The sequence below is a fragment of the Salmo salar genome, unplaced genomic scaffold (assembly GCF_965601325.2).
Source record: "Salmo salar unplaced genomic scaffold, fSalSal1 ptg000867l, whole genome shotgun sequence".
Classification (NCBI taxonomy): domain Eukaryota; kingdom Metazoa; phylum Chordata; class Actinopteri; order Salmoniformes; family Salmonidae; genus Salmo; species Salmo salar.
In genome coordinates this window covers 241,615-260,601 of record NW_027675530.1, presented here as the reverse complement: position 1 = coordinate 260,601, position 18,987 = coordinate 241,615, and the positions used below count along the sequence as shown (strand labels likewise).

The following is an 18,987-nucleotide window of genomic DNA, read 5'->3' as shown; positions in this document are numbered from 1 at the left end:
CTGGTTGCCAGGCAACGAAGTTAGGCGGGAGATCTAGTGATATTATTACCCTGTCTGGTTGCCAGGCGACGAAGTTAGGCGGGAGATCTAGTGATTACCCTACACCTGCATCTCATCAACCTTCTGCACACCTGGTCCTGATCATCACCTCTTCATAAGCCCTGAGCTGACATCTATTCCCTGCTGGATCGTTAGCAACAAACAGCCTCATGTTTCCTGAGCTAGCCTTGTTGTTTTGTTCTTGTTACTGGTTACTCCCCCCCCCCGTTTACTCTGTCTACAGTCATCCTCCCGGAACATTCAACTCCCTTGCCTGGCCGTCGGTGGATACAGTGACGTCATTGAATCCACCCATCTACTCTCATCAACTCACCTCCGCTGCCGCTCCGTCTCCTGGATCACTCAAATTACACATCAAGACTACCAATAAATACTCACCTTCATTTTACTCACCTGGTCTGCTTCTGCGTTCTGTCTTAGAGAAAAGTGACAGCAGGCATGGAATATGGGACAACATGCTAAACTTATGACTACTTTAATACACTATAAGTAATATGTCCGAATAATTACGACTTTTTCAAATGGGAGAACTACATGCATAAAGTACTTTCATATCTGATAATACTTACTTCAGAGTCTCCAGTTTACAGTGGGGATTCCCTAGTCCAGCAGAGAGCAGCTTCACGCCTGAATCCTTCAGGTCATTGTTACTCAGGTCCAGCTCTCTCAGGTGTGAGGGGTTTGACTCCAGAGCTGAGACCAGAGAAGCACAGCCTTCCTCTGTGACTAGACAGCCTGACAGCCTGCAAAGAGTCAAATCATATTAAAATCACACTGCTATTCTTTGGTGGTGAAAATAGTAGCAGTATATTTTTTCAACATATTTAGATATATCAGTGTCCTGAAACCTTCCATATCTATTCGTAAATTAAAGTATCATATTATAAATTACAAATTATCAAAGTTTTGCCTGCAGATAGAAACATGTATAGTACAAATATTTGAGTAGACTGACCAGACCAGTTTAAAAGCAGTATCAGTCAAAAGACAGACAGTGAGGTATCAGATTTAGATTGTATTGAGTATACAGTCCACACCATATCTATTTCGACAGTGAAGATAACATTTTAAATGTGGCTCTAAACTCCAACATTTTGGATTTCAGATCAAATGTTTCATATGAGGTGACAGTATATAATGTCACCTTTTATTTGAGGATATTTTCATACATATCTGTTTCACCATTTAGAAAAATGAAAGCACTTCATGTATCTAGTCCCCCTATTTAAAAAAGTCATATGTTTTCTGACCAATTCACTCATAGTGTATTAAATTAGTCAAAAGTTTATTATTTGGTCCCATATTCTTTGACTGCAATGACTACATCAAGCCTGTGACTACCATGATTGAGAAAGATCATGAATAATAATGAGTGAGAGAGTTACAGAGGCTACAACAAAACATGCTAACCTCTCACCATTACCAATAACAGAGACTACAACAAAACATGCTAACCTCTCACCATTACCAATTACAGAGGCTACAACAAAACATGCTAACCTCCCACCATTACCAATAACAGAGGCTACAACAAAACATGCTAACCTCTCACCATTACCAATAACAGAGGCCACAACAAAACATGCTAACCTCTCACCATCACCAATAACAGAGGATACAACAAAACATGCTAACCTCTCACCATCACCAATAACAGAGGATACAACAAAACATGCTAACCTCTCACCATTACCAATAACAGAGGCTACAACAAAAACATGCTAACCTCTCACCATTACCAATAACAGAGGCTACAACAAAACATGCTAACCTCTCACCATTACCAATAACAGAGGCTACAACAAAACATGCTAACCTCTCATCATTACCAATTTATTTATTTATTTCACCTTTATTTAACCAGGTAGGCAAGTTGAGAACAAGTTCTCATTTACAATTACGACCTGGCCAAGATAAAGCAAAGCAGTTCGACACATATAACAACACAGAGTAACACATGGAGTTAAACAAATGTAACCCTCTCACTAGGCTTGAATATGACTCTCACAATATTAACATATGTAGAGTATCTCAGCAGCATGGGATGTTAGGTGAGAAGGACATCTCCAATAAGAATTCCTATTGTAAACTATCTAGGGTTATGACAATAGGGTATTAACTTCAGATGAAATGATTATAGGTTTCTGTTATTGAATCAGGATAAACCATCCCATGCATTAAATTAAAACAATTAATGACTCCACCAAGGCAACATACATAATGTTCCATATGTGTATTAAAACATTTTCAAACACAAATACATGTTCAGACACAACATCAAAAGAAAAAAATAAAAATAATAAACCCCAATGAGTCGTGCACAACCCGTGTCCAAATTAAGCACCTCACATTGTGGTTACTCACGACTTGGTAGATATTCCCTCAGCGAAGTATGGCAGTTCCATGCAGGTTTCCTCACCAAGTCCAAGGCAGCACAGCTACCCATGCAGACAGTACTCCTTAGTAACCGATATCCCCATGGCAACACAGCTACCCATGCAGACAGTATTCCTTAGTAACCGATATCCCCATGGCAACACGAACTCGTTAAGCTTCCCAAGCAATTATCTCCCGGTGTCACACGATGCTAGGCTAACCTCTAGCTGGCTAATACCTCCACAACGAGACGGTAGCTTCAGTCTTTACTAAGTTTTAACTAAATTATAACAACTCTTTTATTAAATAAAGCATGTATTTCCCTTCATGTCTTAGTAGCTATGGGTTTTGTTGTAGTTCTGTCGTCTTCTTTTATAATTTTTCTTCACCAACCGTCCTGAGGTAAAACGTCCATCCTTTCATCAACGTCTTTTTCCCTCCCGTTAACCAGGTCAACTCCCATTGGCCACAACTTAACAAGCGACCTTATTGGTCAAAACGTAAACTTCAAAGTAAAACAAACTATTCACTTATACATTAAATAAATATTTCTTCAAAAAGCATAATGCATTAACAACATTACAGTTTAGGAGCAATTCAGTCATCTTTTAAATATAATACCAATTAATTATAACAAATAAACTCAATACTTGGTTCAAACAAGGGTATTACACAAACATACAGTCAATAATACAGTAGAAAAATAAGTCTATATACAATGTGAGCAAATGAAGTGAAATAAGGGAGGTAAAGGCAAAAAAAGGCCATGGTGGCAATGTAAATAAAATATAGCAAGTAAAACACTGGAATGGTAGATATGCAGTGGAAGAAAGTGCAAAGTAGAAATAATGGGGTGCAAAGGAGCTTAATAAATAAATACAGTAGGGGAAGAGGTAGTTGGGCTAAATTATAGAGGGGCTATGTACAGGTGCAGTAATCTGTGAGCTGCTCTGACAGCTGGTGCTTAAAGCTAGTGAGGGAGATAAGTGTTTCCAGTTTTAGAGATTTTTGTAGTTCGTTCCAGTCATTGGCAGCAGAGAACTGGAAGAAGAGGCGGCTGAAGGAGGAATTGACTTTGGGAGTGACCAGAGAGATATACCTGCTGGAGCGCGTGCTACAGGTGGGTGCTGCTATGGTGACCAGCGAGCTGAGATAAGGGGGGACTTTACCTAGCAGGGTCTTGTAGATGAACTGGAGCCAGTGGGTTTAGCGACGAGTATGAAGCGAGGGCCAGACAACGAGAGCGTACAGGTCGCAGTGGTGGGTAGTACAGTGGGGGGAAAAAGTATTTGATCCCCTGCTGATTTTGTACGTTTGCACCCTGACAATGAAATGATCAGTCTATAATTTTAATGGTAGGTTTATTTGAACTGTGAGAGACAGAATAACAGCCAAAAAAAATCAAGAAAAACACATGTCAAAAATGTTATACAATTATTTCCATTTTAATGAGGGAAATAAGTATTTGACCCCTCTGCAAAACATGACTTAGTACTTGGTGGCAAAACCCTTGTTGGCAATCAGAGGTCAGACGTTTCTTGTAGTTGGCCATCAGGTTTGCACACATCTCAGGAGGGATTTTGTCCCACTCCTCTTTGCAGATCTTCTCCAAGTCATTAAGGTTTCGAGGCTGACGTTTGGCAACTCGAACCTTCAGCTCCCTCCACAGATTTTCTATGGGATTAAGGTCTGGAGACTGGCTAGGCCACTCCAGGACCTTAATGTGCTTCTTCTTGAGCCACTCCTTTGTTGCCTTGGACGTGTGTTTTGGGTCATTGTCATGCTGGAATACCCATCCACAACCCATTTTCAATGCCCTGGCTGAGGGAAGGAGGTTCTCACCCAAGATTTGACGGTACATGGCCCCGTCTATCGTCCCTTTGATGCAGTGAAGTTGTCCTGTCCCCTTAGCAGAAAAACACCCCCAAAGCATAATGTTTCCACCTCCATGTTTGACGGTGAGGATAGTGTTCTTGGGGTCATAGGCAGCATTCCTCCTCCTCCAAACACGGTGAGTTGAGTTGATGTCAAAGAGCTCCATTTTGGTCTCATCTGACCACAACATTTTCACCCAGTTGTCCTCTGAATCTTTCAGATGTTCATTGGAAAACTTCAGACGGGCATGTATATGTATTCTTGAGCAGGGGGACCTTGCGGGCGCTGCAGGATTTCAGTCCTTCACGGCGTAGTGTGTTACCAATTGTTTTCTTGGTGACTATGGTCCCAGCTGCCTTGAGATCATTGACAAGATCCTCCCGTGGAGTTCTGGGCTGATTCCTCACCGTTCTCATGATCATTGCAACTCCACGAGGTGAGATCTTGCATGGAGCACCAGGCCGAGGGATATTGACAGTTCTTTTGTGTTTCTTCCATTTGTGAATAATCGCACCAAATGTTGTCACCTTCTCACCAAGCTGCTTGGCGATGGTCGTGTAGCCCATTCCAGCCTTGTGTAGGTCTACAATCTTGTCCCTGACATCTTTGGAGAGCTCTTTGGTCTTGGCCATGGTGGAGAGTTTAGAATCTGATTGATTGATTGCTTCTGTGGACAGGTGTCTTTTTTTTACAGGTAACAAGTTTGAGTTTGAGTTTATTTTATTTTTACATGGACAGTGCACATTAATCAACGTTTCAGTAAAAGTGCCGGTTTTAGCCAGCCGGCTAATTTTCAACCGCAGTCCCTGGGCAGGTTATTAAAAACAATTACAATATAGACAATCATTGAACAGTGAGCACACGCAGAGTAACATAGGACAAGCAAGACATAGCATACAGACAGAGCAACATAGAACAAGCAAGACATAGCATACAGACAGAGCAACATAGAACAAGCAAGACGTAGCATACAGACAGAGCAACATAGAACAAAAAGCAACAAGACAAAATCCATAAAAGCAACAAAGTGTTTCCACACCTCACAAGCTACAGACAACAGACAACATGGAAAGTGGTAATACACAGCTAGTGATTATGTTCACAAATCTGATTGACCTTTAGCCATGTCTTCATGCAATTTGTGAAAGTGTGATATGTGGTGCAGTTATGTGTGTCTGATGGCAGTGTATTCCAGACATGGGACGCTCTCACAGAGAAAGCGGATTTACTAAAGGTGCTTTTCCTTAATAAGGGAACTATACAGTCACCTCTCATGGCAGACCTTGTGGATCTGCTGCCATATGTTTGGGTTTTCTGTTTAACAAAAATACTGAGTGGAGGGGGAGCGGAGGGGGAGAGGGGGAGCTAGGCCATTTAGTATCTTGAATACAAGACATGCGTCGGTGTATTGCACAAGATTTTCCCAACTCAGGAGCTCATGCTTTCTGAGGATGTAACAGTGATGATGGCTATTGGGCTTCCTATCGAGCACTTTGAGAGCCTGTTTGTAGACAGACTGAATAGGTTTTAATGTTGTATAGCAAGCTTTGGCCCAACTAGTCAAGCAGTATGTTAAGTGGGGGAGTATCATCGATTTGAAGTACAGTCTTGCTACCTCTGTGGTCAAACAATTTCGTATAAATCGGAAATTAGCTAGGTTGAATTTGGTTATTTGAATGACCTTTTTCACATGCTTTTTAAAAGAGAGGTTGGAATCAAGTATGATTCCAAGGTACTTAAAATCAGATACCACCTGGAGCTTCTCCCCTGACACATAGACAACTGGCTCAGTAGCATCTGTTGCCCTCTTTGTGAAGAACATGAAAACTGTTTTTTTCACATTGAGATGCAAACACGAGTCACTGAGCCACTTTGTAACCTGGACCATTACAGTAGTGAGTTCTTGTGCAGCTTGTAGTTTGCTCTTTGCATGCACATATATCACTGAATCATCTGCATACATTTGAACTTCAGACCCAGTGCAGACGGAAGGCAGATCATTATTGTACAAGCTGAACAGGAGGGGCCCCAGTATTGACCCTTGGGGCACGCCCATATCATAACTAAGAGTGGGCGACAGCTCATTGCTCACTCTGACACACTGAGTTCTGCCTTCAAGGTATGATTTCATCCATCTCAAGGCATCGGGGGAAAAGTTGAACTTGGACAATTTTGTGATGAGAATCTCATGGTTAACAGTATCGAAAGCCTTCCTTAGGTCCAGAAACACAGCCCCAACAACGCCCCCTTTGTCCATCTTGGACTTCACATTTTCCAGAAGAAAGCAGTTGGCCTTTTCTGTGGAGTGTTTCGCTCTGAAGCCAAACTGCATGGAGTGTAATGTGAAGGGGCTGTTGTTGAGGTGGGAAATCAGTTGTTCTGCTACACACTTTTCAACAACCTTCGACACTACAGGTAGTGTACTAATGGACCTGTAGTTACTCACATCAGCAGGGTCGCCCGATTTAAAGATGGCCGTTATTATGGCTGACTTCCATACCCTTGGAAACACCCCCAGACCAATAGATGTGTTGGTGACCTTAGTAATGGGGCCAATGAGTGACTCTTTGTAGTTTTTAAGAAAGGTAGAGTCCAGCCCAAACACATCTTTGGCTTTAGAGTTCTTTAGTGAGCTAATCACCTTGTTCACCTTTGACTCAGAAACCTCCCTTATGATGAAGACAGGTTGAGCGTCATTCACTAGCACTGAGCCCAATAAACCAGTGGAGGGGTTCTGTGTCAGTACCTTGACAGAGTCAATAAAGTAGGAATTGTAGGCTATTGCTATTTCGACTGCATCCTGTGTTAGATTGTTATTCACCATGATTTCTAGTCTTTTTGCAGTGTTACTATGGTCTTTCCCTGTTAACTTTTTTAGATTCTCCCAGATCAATTTACAATTTCCCTTTGCCTCACCAATTATGTTAATAAAAAAGTTTGCCTTGGCCTGTCTGATTTCTTTCATCACCTTATTTCTCAACATGGTAAACCTACGTCTGTCATGCTCTAATTTGGATTTTAGGGCTGTTTTTAGAGCATAATCTCGTTCTTTCATCAATTTCCACATTTCTCCATTTAGCCCAGGAAGAGTGCTCTTTTGGCCAGGTTTGGATTTGATTTTCTTTAGGAAACCATTTATTGTAGCCTGGATTGTGGATAGAAAAACCTCACTATCAGCTTCCACGTCTGTATAGGACAAGAGATCATTCCAGTTAATTCCATTAATTGCTTTTTCAAAATAGTTTAATTCGATCTTAGGTATTCTTAGTTGATCCGGCTTTCTAACAGTAGAGAGCTTAAACCTGCTCTTAGACAACTTTCTGGCTATAAGTGTCAAATTATGATCAGATAGCCCAGTAACCATATTGAATGATTTAGTCACTCTCTCTGGTTTATTACTGAACACCAAATCAATCTGTGTTTTAGAGCAACAAGTCACCCTGGTTGGCCCTTTAACGAGCTGTGTAAGGTCAAAGGTATTAGTGATCCGTTTGAGGGTTTTCCTACAAGACTTGTCTTCATAATTAATATTAAAATCTCCCATTAAGATGACCTCCTTCCCAAAATCACATTCCCTAAGCATGTTATTAAACTGATCAAAAAACACACTTTTGGTGGAAGGTGGTCTATACATTCCAATAAGGGTAAAGGACATTTGGGGAGACAGTGTAACGTTCAGGCCAATACATTCTAGTTCATTATCACATGACCACTCAATTTGTTTACATCGGATATGTTCTTTAATGTAAATCATCAGACCCCCTCCTCTTCCTTCAATCCTGTTTCTCCTGAAAACATTGTAGCCAGGCACAATCAAAGCAGCACATGGAGAGTTTGTATGGAGCCATGTCTCTGAGAGGCAGAGGAAGTAAGGTTGGAGTCTGTGAGTAGATGTTGAATTTGATCACTTTTTGGAATGACACTACGAATGTTCCAGTGCCCTCATAGTAGTCCCTTGGGCTTAGCCCGCGGGTCCCAGATGACTCGAGAGTGATTGACACATTGAAAAAAGTGACATTTTCTGTGTTTTCTGACAGCTGGGTTTAGGCCGTTTTGTTTGGTTTTGATTAGGGGCAGTTCGGTAGCGGAATTAACAATCCCTCCCGCTTGCACTGGATGCGGGGAACTAATGAAAACAGCTTGCGTACCAGAAGCAAAGTTGCGGTTAGGAGCACTCCCTTTAAGAGTGTGCTCCTAATCTCAGCTCGTTACCTGTATAAAAGACACCTGGGAGCCAGAAATCTTTCTGATTGAGAGGGGGTCAAATACTTATTTCCCTCATTAAAATGCAAATCAATTTATAACATTTCTGACATGAGTTTTTCTGGATGTTTTTGTTGTTATTCTGTCTCTCACTGTTCAAATAAACCATTAAAATTATAGACTGATCCTTTCTTTGTCAGTGGGCAAACGTACAAAATCAGCAGGGGATCAAATACTTTTTTCCCCCACTGTATATGGGGCTTTGGTGACAAAACGGATGGCACTGTGATAGACTGCATCCAATTTATTGAGTAGGGTATTGGAGGCTATTTTGTAAATGACATCGCCGAAGTCGAGGATCGGTAGGATGGTCAGTTTTACGAGGGTATGTTTGGCAGCATGAGTGAAGGAGGCTATGTTGCGAAATAGGAAGCCAATTCTAGATTTAACTTTGGATTGGAGATGCTTATAGTGAGTCTGGAAGGAGAGTTTACAGTCTAACCAGACACATAGGTATTTGTAGTTGTCCACATATTCTAAGTCAGAACCGTCCAGAGTAGTGATGCTGGACAGGCGGGCAGGTGCAGGCAGCGATCGGTTGAAGAGCATGCATTTAGTTTTACTTGTATTTAAGAGCAGTTGGAGGCCACGGAAGGAGAGTTGTATGGCATTGAAGCTCGTCTAGAGGTTAGTTAACACAGTGTCCAAAGAAGGGCCAGAAGTATACAGAATAACACCAATAACAGAGGGGGTCTGATCTTTGTGCCTCTGTAAATTTCTCATTCATCATCATTAACGATTCATTCATGATTATTCATAATCATGGTAGCATCCACATGAACGTAGAAGTGTTCAGAAACATCTTCTATTCTTACTGACAATACAAGTGAAGTGACTCCAAAATGACAGGACATTATTCACCATTCAGTTTCTATTAGGAAAAACATCATCCAAAACACAACCAAAACAAACTGAAAAATGATTTCAACAAGTTTGTAGAATCACAAGCTTGATGTAATCACCTCAGGCATGGAATATGGTACAACTACTAAACTTATGACTACTTTAATACAATATAAGTGAATTTGTCCAAATAATTAAGACTTCTTCAAATGGGAGAACTACGTACAGAAAGTGCTTTAATTTCTAAATGGTAAAACAGATATATATGAAAATACCCTCAACTAAAAGGTGACATTCTGTAAGGTCACCTAATATGAAACATCTCAAATCCAAAATGCTGGAGCATTGCACCAAATGTAAAACTGTAAGCTTCACTGTCCAAACACATATGGTGTGGACTATGTGTGTCTGGTAAACACATGTGGATCTAGTGAACAGTTATCACTTGTTGACCAACTACAGGAATACTGACCTCAGAGTCTCCAGTTTACAGTGGGGATCCTCCAGTCCAGCAGAGACCAGCTTCACTCCTGAATCCTTCAGGTCATTGTTACTCAGGTCCAGCTCTCTCAGGTGTGAGGGGTTTGACCTCAGAGCTGAGACCAGAGAAGCACAGCTTTCCTCTGTGACTAGACAGCCTGACAGCCTGCAAAGAGTCAAATCATATTAAAATCACACTGCTATGCTTTGGTGGTGAAAATAGTGGCAGTATAATTTTTCAACATTTTTCAGATATCAGTGTCCTGAAACCTGCCATATCTATTCGTAAATTAATGTATCATCATTAAAAATGACAAATGATCAAAGTATTGCCTGAAGATAGAAACATGTATAGTACAAATATTTGAGTAGACTCACCAGACCAGTTTAAAAGCAGTATCAGTCAAAAGACAGACAGTGAGGTATCATATTTAGATTGTATTGAGTATACAGTCCACACCATAGCTATTTTGACAGTGAAGCAAACATTTTAAATGTGGCTAAGTACGATCTTTGTCCCCATGTGCAGTTGCAAACTGTAGTCTGGCTTTTTTATGGTGGTTTTGGAGCAGTGGCTTCTTCCTTGCTGAGCAACCTTTCAGATTATGTCGATATAGGACTCGTTTTACTGTGGATATAGATACTTTTGTACCTGTTTCCTCCAACATCTTCACAAGGTCCTTTGCTGTTGTTCTGGGATTGATTTGCACCAAAGTAAATTAATCTCTAGGAGACAGAACGTGTCTCCTTCCTGAGGGTAATGGCGGCTGTGTGGTCCCATGGTGTTTATACTTGAGTACTATTGTTTGAACAGATGAACGTGTTACCTTCAGGCGATTGGAAATTGTTCCCAAGGATGAAGCAGACTTGTGGAGGTCTACAATTTTTTTTCTGAGATCTTGGCTGATTTCTTTTCATTTTCCCATGATGTCAAGTAAAGAGGCACTGAGTTTGAGGGTAGGCCTTGAAATACATCCAAATGATGTCAATTAGCCTACCAGATGCTTCTAAAGCCATAACTTAATTTTCTGGAATTTTCCATGCTGTTTAAAGGCACAGTCAACTTAGTGTATGTAAACTTCTGACTCACTGGAATTGTGATACAGTGAATTATAAGTGAAATAATCTGTCTGTAAACAATTGATTCAAAAATTACTTGTGTCATGCACAAAGTAATGTCCTAACCGACTTGCCAAAACTATATAGTTTGTTAACAAGAAATTTGTGGAGAGGTTCAAAAACACGTTTTAATGACTCCAACCTAAGTGTATGTAAACTTCCGACTTCAACTGTATGTGATTGACGATTAAAAATTAAATTCTGATGATGCCATGATTAAGAAAAATCATGAATGAATCATGAATCAGAATGAGTGAGAAAGTTACAGAGGCCACAACAGAACATGCTAACCTCTCACCATTACTAATAACAGAGGCTACAACAAAACATACTAACCTCTCACCATTACCAAAACCAGAGGCTACAACAAAACATGCTAACCTCTCACCATTACCAATAACAGAGGCTACAACAAAACATGCTAACCTCTCACCATTACCAATAACAGAGGCTACAACAAAACATGCTAACCTCTCACCATCACCAATAACAGAGACTACAACAAAACATGCTAACCTCTCACCATTACCAATAACAGAGGATACAACAAAACATGCTAACCTCTCACCATTACCAATAACAGAGGCTACAACAAAACATGCTAACCTCTCACCATTACCAATAACAGAGGCTACAACAAAACATGCTAACCTCTCACCATTTCAAATAACAGAGGCTACAACAAAACATGCTAACCTCTCACCATTACCAATAACAGAGGCTACAACAAAACATGCTAACCTCTCACCATTACCAATAAAAGAGGCTACAACAAAACATGCTAACCTCTCACCATTACCAATAATAGAGGCTACAACAAAACATGCTAACCTCTCACCATTACCAATAACAGAGGCTACAACAAAACATGCTAACCTCTCACCATTACCAATAACAGAGGCTACAACAAAACATGCTAACCTCTCACCATTACCAATAACAGAGGCTACAACAAAACATGCTAACCTCTCACCATTACCAATAACAGAGGCTACAACAAAACATGCTAACCTCTCACCATTACCAATAACAGAGACTACAACAAAACATGCTAACCTCTCACCATTACCAATAACAGAGGCTACAACAAAACATGCTAACCTCTCACCATTACCAATAACAGAGGCTACAACCAAACATGCTAACCTCTCACCATTACCAATAACAGAGGCTACAACAAAACATGCTAACCTCTCACCATTACCAACAACAGAGGATACAACAAAACATGCTAACCTCTCACCATTACCAATAACAGAGGCTACAACAAAACATGCTAACCTCTCACCATTACCAATAACAGAGGCTACAACAAAACATGCTAACCTCTCACCACTACCAATAACAGAGGCTACAACAAAACATGCTAACCTCTCACCATTACCAATAACAGAGGATACAACAAAACATACTAACCTCTCACCGTTTCCAATAACAGAGGGGGTATGATCCTTGTGCCTCTGTAACTTTCTCATTCATCATCATTCTTGAATTATTCTTACTGACAATACAAGTAAAGTGACTCCAAAATGACAGGATATTATTCACCAATCAGTTTCTATTAGGAAAAACATTAACTAAAATACAATCAAAACAAACTGCAAATGAATTCAACAAGTTAGTAGAATCACAAGCTTGATGTAATCACTGCAGGCATGGAATATGGGACCAAATACTAAACTTATGACTACTTTAATACAATATAAGTGAATTTGTCCAAATAATTAAGACTTCTTCAAATGGTAGAACTACAGTGCCTTGCAAAAGTATTCATCCCCCTTGGCGTTTTTCCCATTTTGTTGCATTACAACATGTAATTTAAATTGATTTTATTTGGATTTCATGTAATGGACAAACACAAAATAGTCCAAATTGGTCAAGAGAAATAAAAAAAAATGACTTGTTTAAAAAATAAAGTTAAAAACAGAAAAGTGGTGCGTGCATATGTATTCACCCCCTTTGCTATGAAGCCCATAAATAATATCTGGTGCAACCAATTACCTTCAGAAGTCACATCATTAGTTAAATAAACTCCACATGTGTGCAATCTAAGTGTCACATGATCTGTCATATGATCTCAGTATATATACACCTGTTCTGAAAGGCCCCAGAGTCTACAACACCACTAAGCAAGGGGCACCACCAAGCAAGCGGTACCATGAAGACCAAGGAGCTCTCCAAACAGGTCAGGGAAAAAGTTGTGGAGAAGTACAGATCAGGGTTGGGTTATAAAAAAATATCAGAAACTTTGAACATCCCACGGAGCACCATTAAATCCATTATTAAAAAATGGAAAGAATATGGCACCACAACAAACCTGCCAAGAGAGGGCCGCCCACCAAAACTCACAGACCAGGCAAGGGGGGCATTAACCTGTTTAGGATAGGGGGCAGTATTTTCACGGCCGGATAAAAAACGTACCCGATTTAATCTGGTTATTACTCCTGCCCAGAAACTAGAATATGCATATAATTAGTAGATGTGGATAGAAAACACCCTAAAGTTTCTAAAACTGTTTGAATGGTGTCTGTGAGTATAACAGAACTCATATGGCAGGCCAAAAGCTGAGAAGATTCCATACAGGAAGTGCCCTCTCTGACCATTTCTTGTCTTTCTATAGCCTCTTTATGGAAAATAGAGGATCTCTGCTGTAACGTGACACTTTCTAAGGCTCCCATAGGCTCTCAGAAGGCGCCAGAACGGGGAATGATGACTCTGCAGTCCCTGGGCGAAAAACAGTAGCGCATTTGGAAAGTGGTCGCTCTGAGAACAATGACACGGGCGCGCGCATGCATGTGAAGACTCCATTTTCAACTGTCAGTGTTTCAACGAAAACACTGACAGGTCTCCCGGTCGGAATATTATCGCTATTTTACAAGAAAAATTGCATAAAAATTCATTTTAAACAGCGTTTGACATGCTTCGAAGTACGGTAATGGAATATTTTGACATTTTTTGTCACGATATGCGCCGGCGCTTCACCCTTCGGATAGTGTCTTGAACGCAAGAACAAAACGCAGCAATTTGGATATAACTATGGATTATTTGGAACCAAAACAACATTGGGTGTTGAAGTAGAAGTCCTGGGAGTGCATTCTGACGAAGAACAGCAAAGGTAATCCAATTTTTCTTATAGTAAATCTGAGTTTGGTGAGTGCCAAACTTGGTGGGTGTCAAAACATCTAGCCATGATGGCCGGGCTATCTACTCAGAATATTGCAAAATGTGCTTTCACCGAAAAGCTATTTTAAAATCGGACACCGCAATTGCATAAAGGAGTTCTCTATCTATAATTCTTAAAATAATTGTTATGTTTTTTGTGAACGTTTATCGTGAGTAATTTAGTAAATTCACCGGAAGTGTTCGGTGGGTATGCTAGTTCTGAACGTCACATGCTAATGTAAAAAGCTGGTTTTTGATGTAAATATGAACTTGATTGAACAAAACATGCATGTATTGTATAACATAATGTCCTAGGAGTGTCATCTGATGAAGATCATCAAAGGTTAGTGCTGCATTTAGCTGTGGTTTTGGTTTTTGTGACATTATATGCTAGCTTGAAAAATGGGTGTGTGATTATTTCTGGCTGGGTACTCTCCTGACATAATCTAATGTTTCGCTTTCGTTGTAAAGCCTTTTTGAAATCGGACAGTGTGGTTCGATAAAGGAGAGTCTTGTCTTTAAAATGGTGTAAAATAGTCATATGTTTGAAAATTTGAAGTTTTGGGATTTTTGAGGAGTTTGTAATTTGCGCCACGCTCTATCATTGGATATTGGCGAGGCGTTCCGCTAGCGGCACATCTAGATGTAAGAGGTTAATCAGAGAGGCAAAGATAACCCTGAAGGAGCTGCAATGCTACACAGCAGAGATTGGGGTATCTGTCCATAGGACCACTTTAAGCCATACACTACACAGAGCTGGGATTTATGGAAGAGTGGCCAGAAAAAAAGCTATTGCTTAAAGAAAAAAATAAGCAAACATGTTTGGTGTTCACCCAAAGGCATGTGGGAGACTCCCCAAACATATGGAAGAAGGTACTCTGGTCAGATGAGACTAAAATTCAGCTTTTTGGCCATCAAGGAAAACGCTATATCTGGCGCAAACCCAACACCTCTCATCACCCCGCGAACACCATCCCCAGCAGCATCATGCTGTGGGGATGTTTTTCATCGGCAGGGACTGGGAAACTGGTCAGATTTGAAGGAATGATGGATGGGGCTAAATACAGGGAAATTCTTGAGGGAAACCTGTTTCAGTCTTCCAGAGATTTGAGACTGCTAAAGCAACACTCGAGTGGTTTAAGGGGAAAAATGTAACTGTTTTGTAATGGCCTAGTCAAAGCCCAGACCTCAATCCAATTGAGAATCTGTGGTATGACTTACAGATTGCTGTACACCAGTGGAACCCATCCAACTTGAAGGAGCTGGAGCAGTTTTGCCTTGAAAAATGGGCGAAAATCCCAGTGGCTAGATGTGCCAAGCTTATGGAGACATTCCCCAAGAGAGTAGCAGCTGTAATAGCTGCAAAAGGTGACTCTACAAAGTATTGACTTTTGGGGAGTGAATAGTTAAGCACGGTCAAGTTCTCTTTTTTTTCTTATTTCTTGTTTGTTTCACAATTAAAATATTTTGCATCTTCAAAGTGGTAGGCATGTTGTGTACATAAAATGATACAGACCCCCCCAAAATCTATTTTAATTCTATTTTAATTACAGGTTGTTTTATTTTATTTATTTCACCTTTATTTAACCAGGTAGGCAACAAAATATGAAAAATGCCAAAGGGGGGTGAATACTTTTGCAAGCCACTGTATATACATAAAATTCTTTCATTTCTAAATGGTAAAACATGATTACTGATTATTATGAATACTCTCAAAAAAAGGTGACATTCTGTACTGGACATTCTGTACTATATGAAACATTCGATCTCAAATCCAACATGCTGGAGCATATCACCAAAATGAAAACTGTAAGCTTCACTGTCCAAACACATATGGTGTGGACTATGTGTGCCTGGTAAACACATGTGGATCTGGTGAACAGTTATTACTTGTTGACCAACTACAGGAATACTGACCTCAGAGTCTCCAGTTTACAGTGGTGATTCCTCAGTCCAGCAGAGAGCAGCTTCACTCCTGAATCCTTCAGGTCATTGTTACTCAGGTCCAGCTCTCTCAGGTGTGAGGGGTTTGACTCCAGAGCTGAGACCAGAGAATCACAGCCTTCCTCTGTGACTCCACAGCCTGACAGTCTGACAAAGAGATCATCATGACTTCACAAACATACTGTTAATTTAACGAGTAGTGTAGAAGGACAATGGACGATGCATTTGGTTTATTCTCCCAAACAACATATAGATTCATCTCCCATCTCCTTGAATTGTATGGTTATATTGTTATACTATTGTCAAAATCAATGCATTTTTTCAATATGTTTTTCAATATAATATTATTACCTTATTATAATACATATTTTTCCTAAACTGAATATTTCTGCCTGATGATTAGTTCTTATATGTCATTTTATGTACTCACAGAGCAGCTCTGGAGACTTTGACCACTGGCAGCAGCCTCAGAAGACCTTCCTCTGATCTGGAGTATTTCTTCAGGTCAAACACATCCAGCTCCTTTTCTGAAGTCAGCAACACAAAGACCAGAGCTGACCACTGTGCAGGTGACAGGTTGGGTTCTGAGAGACTTCCTGAGCTCAGGAAGCTTTGGATCTCCTCCACTAGAGAATGGTCATTCAGTTCATTCAGACAGTGGAACAGATTGATGCTCCTCTCTGGAGAGGGATTCTCCCTGATCTTCTCCTTGATGTACTTGACTGTTTTTTCATGGGTCTTTGAGCTGCTTCTTGTCTTTGTCAGTAGATCTCGTAAGTGCTTCTGATTGGACTCCAGTGAGAGTCCCAGAAGGAAGCGGAGGAAAAGGTCCAGGTTTCCCATCTCACTGTGTAAGGCTTTATCCACAGCACTCTTGTAGAAAGAAACTTCAGATTTGTCTCTGAACATCACAGATAGGTTCCTGGACGTTGATTGCGGTTCGGCCATTAGATTCTCATTGTTGTTGATGAATGAGAGGAACACATATACAGCAGCCAGAAACTCCTGAATGCTCAGATGAACGAAGCAGTACACCTTGTCCTGGTACAGAACAAATTCCTCTTTAAAGAGCTGTGTGCACAATCCTGAGTACACTGAGGCTTCATTGACATCAATGCCAGCCTCTTTCAGGTCTTCTTCATAGAAAATCAGATTGCCATTCACAAGCTGTTGAAAAGCCAGTTTTCCCAGTGACAGAATGCTCTCTTTATTCCAGTGGGGACCTGTCTCTTCTTCCCCAAGATACTTTTCATTCTTCTGTTTGGTATAAAACTCCACAAGGTGTGTGTACATCTCAGTCAGAGTCTTGGGCATCTCTTCTCTCTTATGTTTCAGCATGTGTTCGAAGACTGTTGCAGAGATCCAACAGAAGACTGGAATGTGGCACATGATGTGGAGGCTCCTTGATGTCTTTATGTGTGAGATGATTCTGCTGGCCAGGTCCTCATCACTGAATCTCTTTCTGAAGTACTCCTCCTTCTGTGGGTCATTGAACCCTCGTACCTCTGTCACCTGGTCAACACACCCTGAAGGGATCTTATTGGCTGCTGCAGGTCGGGTAGTTATCCAGAGGAGAGCAGAGGGAAGCAGATTTCCCTTGATGAGATTTGTCAGCAGAACATCCAGTGAGGTTGACTCTGTGACGTCACAACAGATCTTGTTCTTCTGGAAGTCTAGGGGCAGTCGGCACTCATCCAGACCATCAAAGATGAACAGAACTTTGTACTTGTTGTAGATGGAGATTCCTGATTTTTTGGTTTCCATTGAGAAGTGATTGAGGAGTTCAATGAAAGTGTGTTTGTCCCCTTTCATCAAATTCAGCTCCCGGAAAGGGAATGAAAACACAAATTGAACATCCTGATTGGCTTTTCCTTCAGCCCAGTCCAGAATGAACTTCTGCACAGAGACTGTTTTTCCAATGCCAGCGACTCCCTTTGTCAGCACAGTTCTGATGAGTTTGTCTTGTCCAGTTAAGGGTTTGAAGATGTCGTTACATTTGATTGCAGTCTCTGGTCTTGCATGTTTCCTGGTTGTTGTCTCAATCTGTCTCAGCTCATGTTCATTATTGACCTCTCCTGTTCCTCCCTCTGTGATGTAGACCTCTGTGTAGATCTTATTGAGAAGTGTTGGGTTTCCTTGTTTAGCGATCCCCTCAAATACACATTGAAACTTCTTCTTTAGATTAGATTTGAGTTCACGTTGGCAAATCACAGCAAGCTCATCTGAATGAGGAAATAACACAGAGGATATTAATATTACGTCTGTTTTAATGTCTACAGTATTGAAGGACTGTTAAAGTTTTAAAATAATAATTTATTCTCTTAACTGACTGTATAAATGTGTAAACGTTTTCTTAATGCATTACAGACTGGTGTGACTGATTATATTATTATTGGTGTTATTGATGGTATTATTAATGTTGTCTCTCTCTGTCTCTCTCTCTAAATTAATCACCACATCACATCCCTTCTGCTACTTGATGAGGTCACAAGGTGTTGTGTTAAGGTTGCTACAATATCATTGAGTTACACAGCTACTTTAGCTGTACTTTAGCTACAGCTTTTAAATGTTATAAAACAGCATTCAACATGTGGCAGACAGATCTTACATTTCTCCAGTGTCTCAGCAAGCTCCTTCTGGTTCATTTTCCTCAGGACGTGCAGTGTGATCTTCAGAGCCCCCTCTCTGGCACTGCTCTCCTGCTTCTCATCTTCAGCATCCACCACTTCCTCATCCTGCTTCTGACTCTCATAGCCTTCTGGGAGTTCTGGACTAAGAATCCTCTTGAACATCTTCAGCTCGTTCTTCACAAATGTCATAATTTTCTCTTCAAGCAACTGAAATAAATGAAGTAAATAAGTTAAG

The 18,987-nt window shown here is 40.5% G+C and overlaps 2 protein-coding genes and 1 long non-coding RNA gene across 4 annotated transcripts in view; 1 reads left to right on the top strand and 2 right to left on the bottom strand.

Annotated features, from left to right (window-relative positions):
• Positions 1-15,167, bottom strand: part of LOC145877325 (neoverrucotoxin subunit beta-like) — a 27,512-nt gene extending 12,345 nt beyond the window's left edge. The window contains exons 1-2 of the mRNA XM_082972641.1: positions 15,139-15,167; positions 9,890-10,063 (exon numbers count right to left, since the gene is read on the bottom strand). Of these exons, the coding sequence (XP_082828767.1) occupies positions 9,890-10,063; positions 15,139-15,167 (203 nt within the window). The remainder of the gene's footprint in view (positions 1-9,889; positions 10,064-15,138) is intronic.
• Positions 1-18,987, top strand: part of LOC145877332 (uncharacterized) — a 166,532-nt gene that overhangs the window by 17,406 nt on the left and 130,139 nt on the right. The window contains exon 2 of one of the 2 annotated variants that reach the window (XR_014391653.1): positions 284-448. The exons of the other annotated variant lie outside the window; for it this stretch is intronic. This is a non-coding gene — a long non-coding RNA (uncharacterized LOC145877332). Of the gene's footprint in view, positions 1-283; positions 449-18,987 lie in introns of those variants that run through there. 2 annotated transcript variants of the gene reach the window in all.
• Positions 11,975-18,987, bottom strand: LOC145850506 (NLR family CARD domain-containing protein 3). The gene is made up of 3 exons (XM_082972645.1): positions 18,731-18,987; positions 16,553-18,344; positions 11,975-16,269 (listed from the first exon to the last, which is right to left on the bottom strand). The coding sequence occupies exons 1-3, from the start codon at positions 18,939-18,941 to the stop codon at positions 16,080-16,082; spliced, it is 2,193 nt and encodes a 730-aa protein (XP_082828771.1). The 5' UTR covers positions 18,942-18,987; the 3' UTR covers positions 11,975-16,079.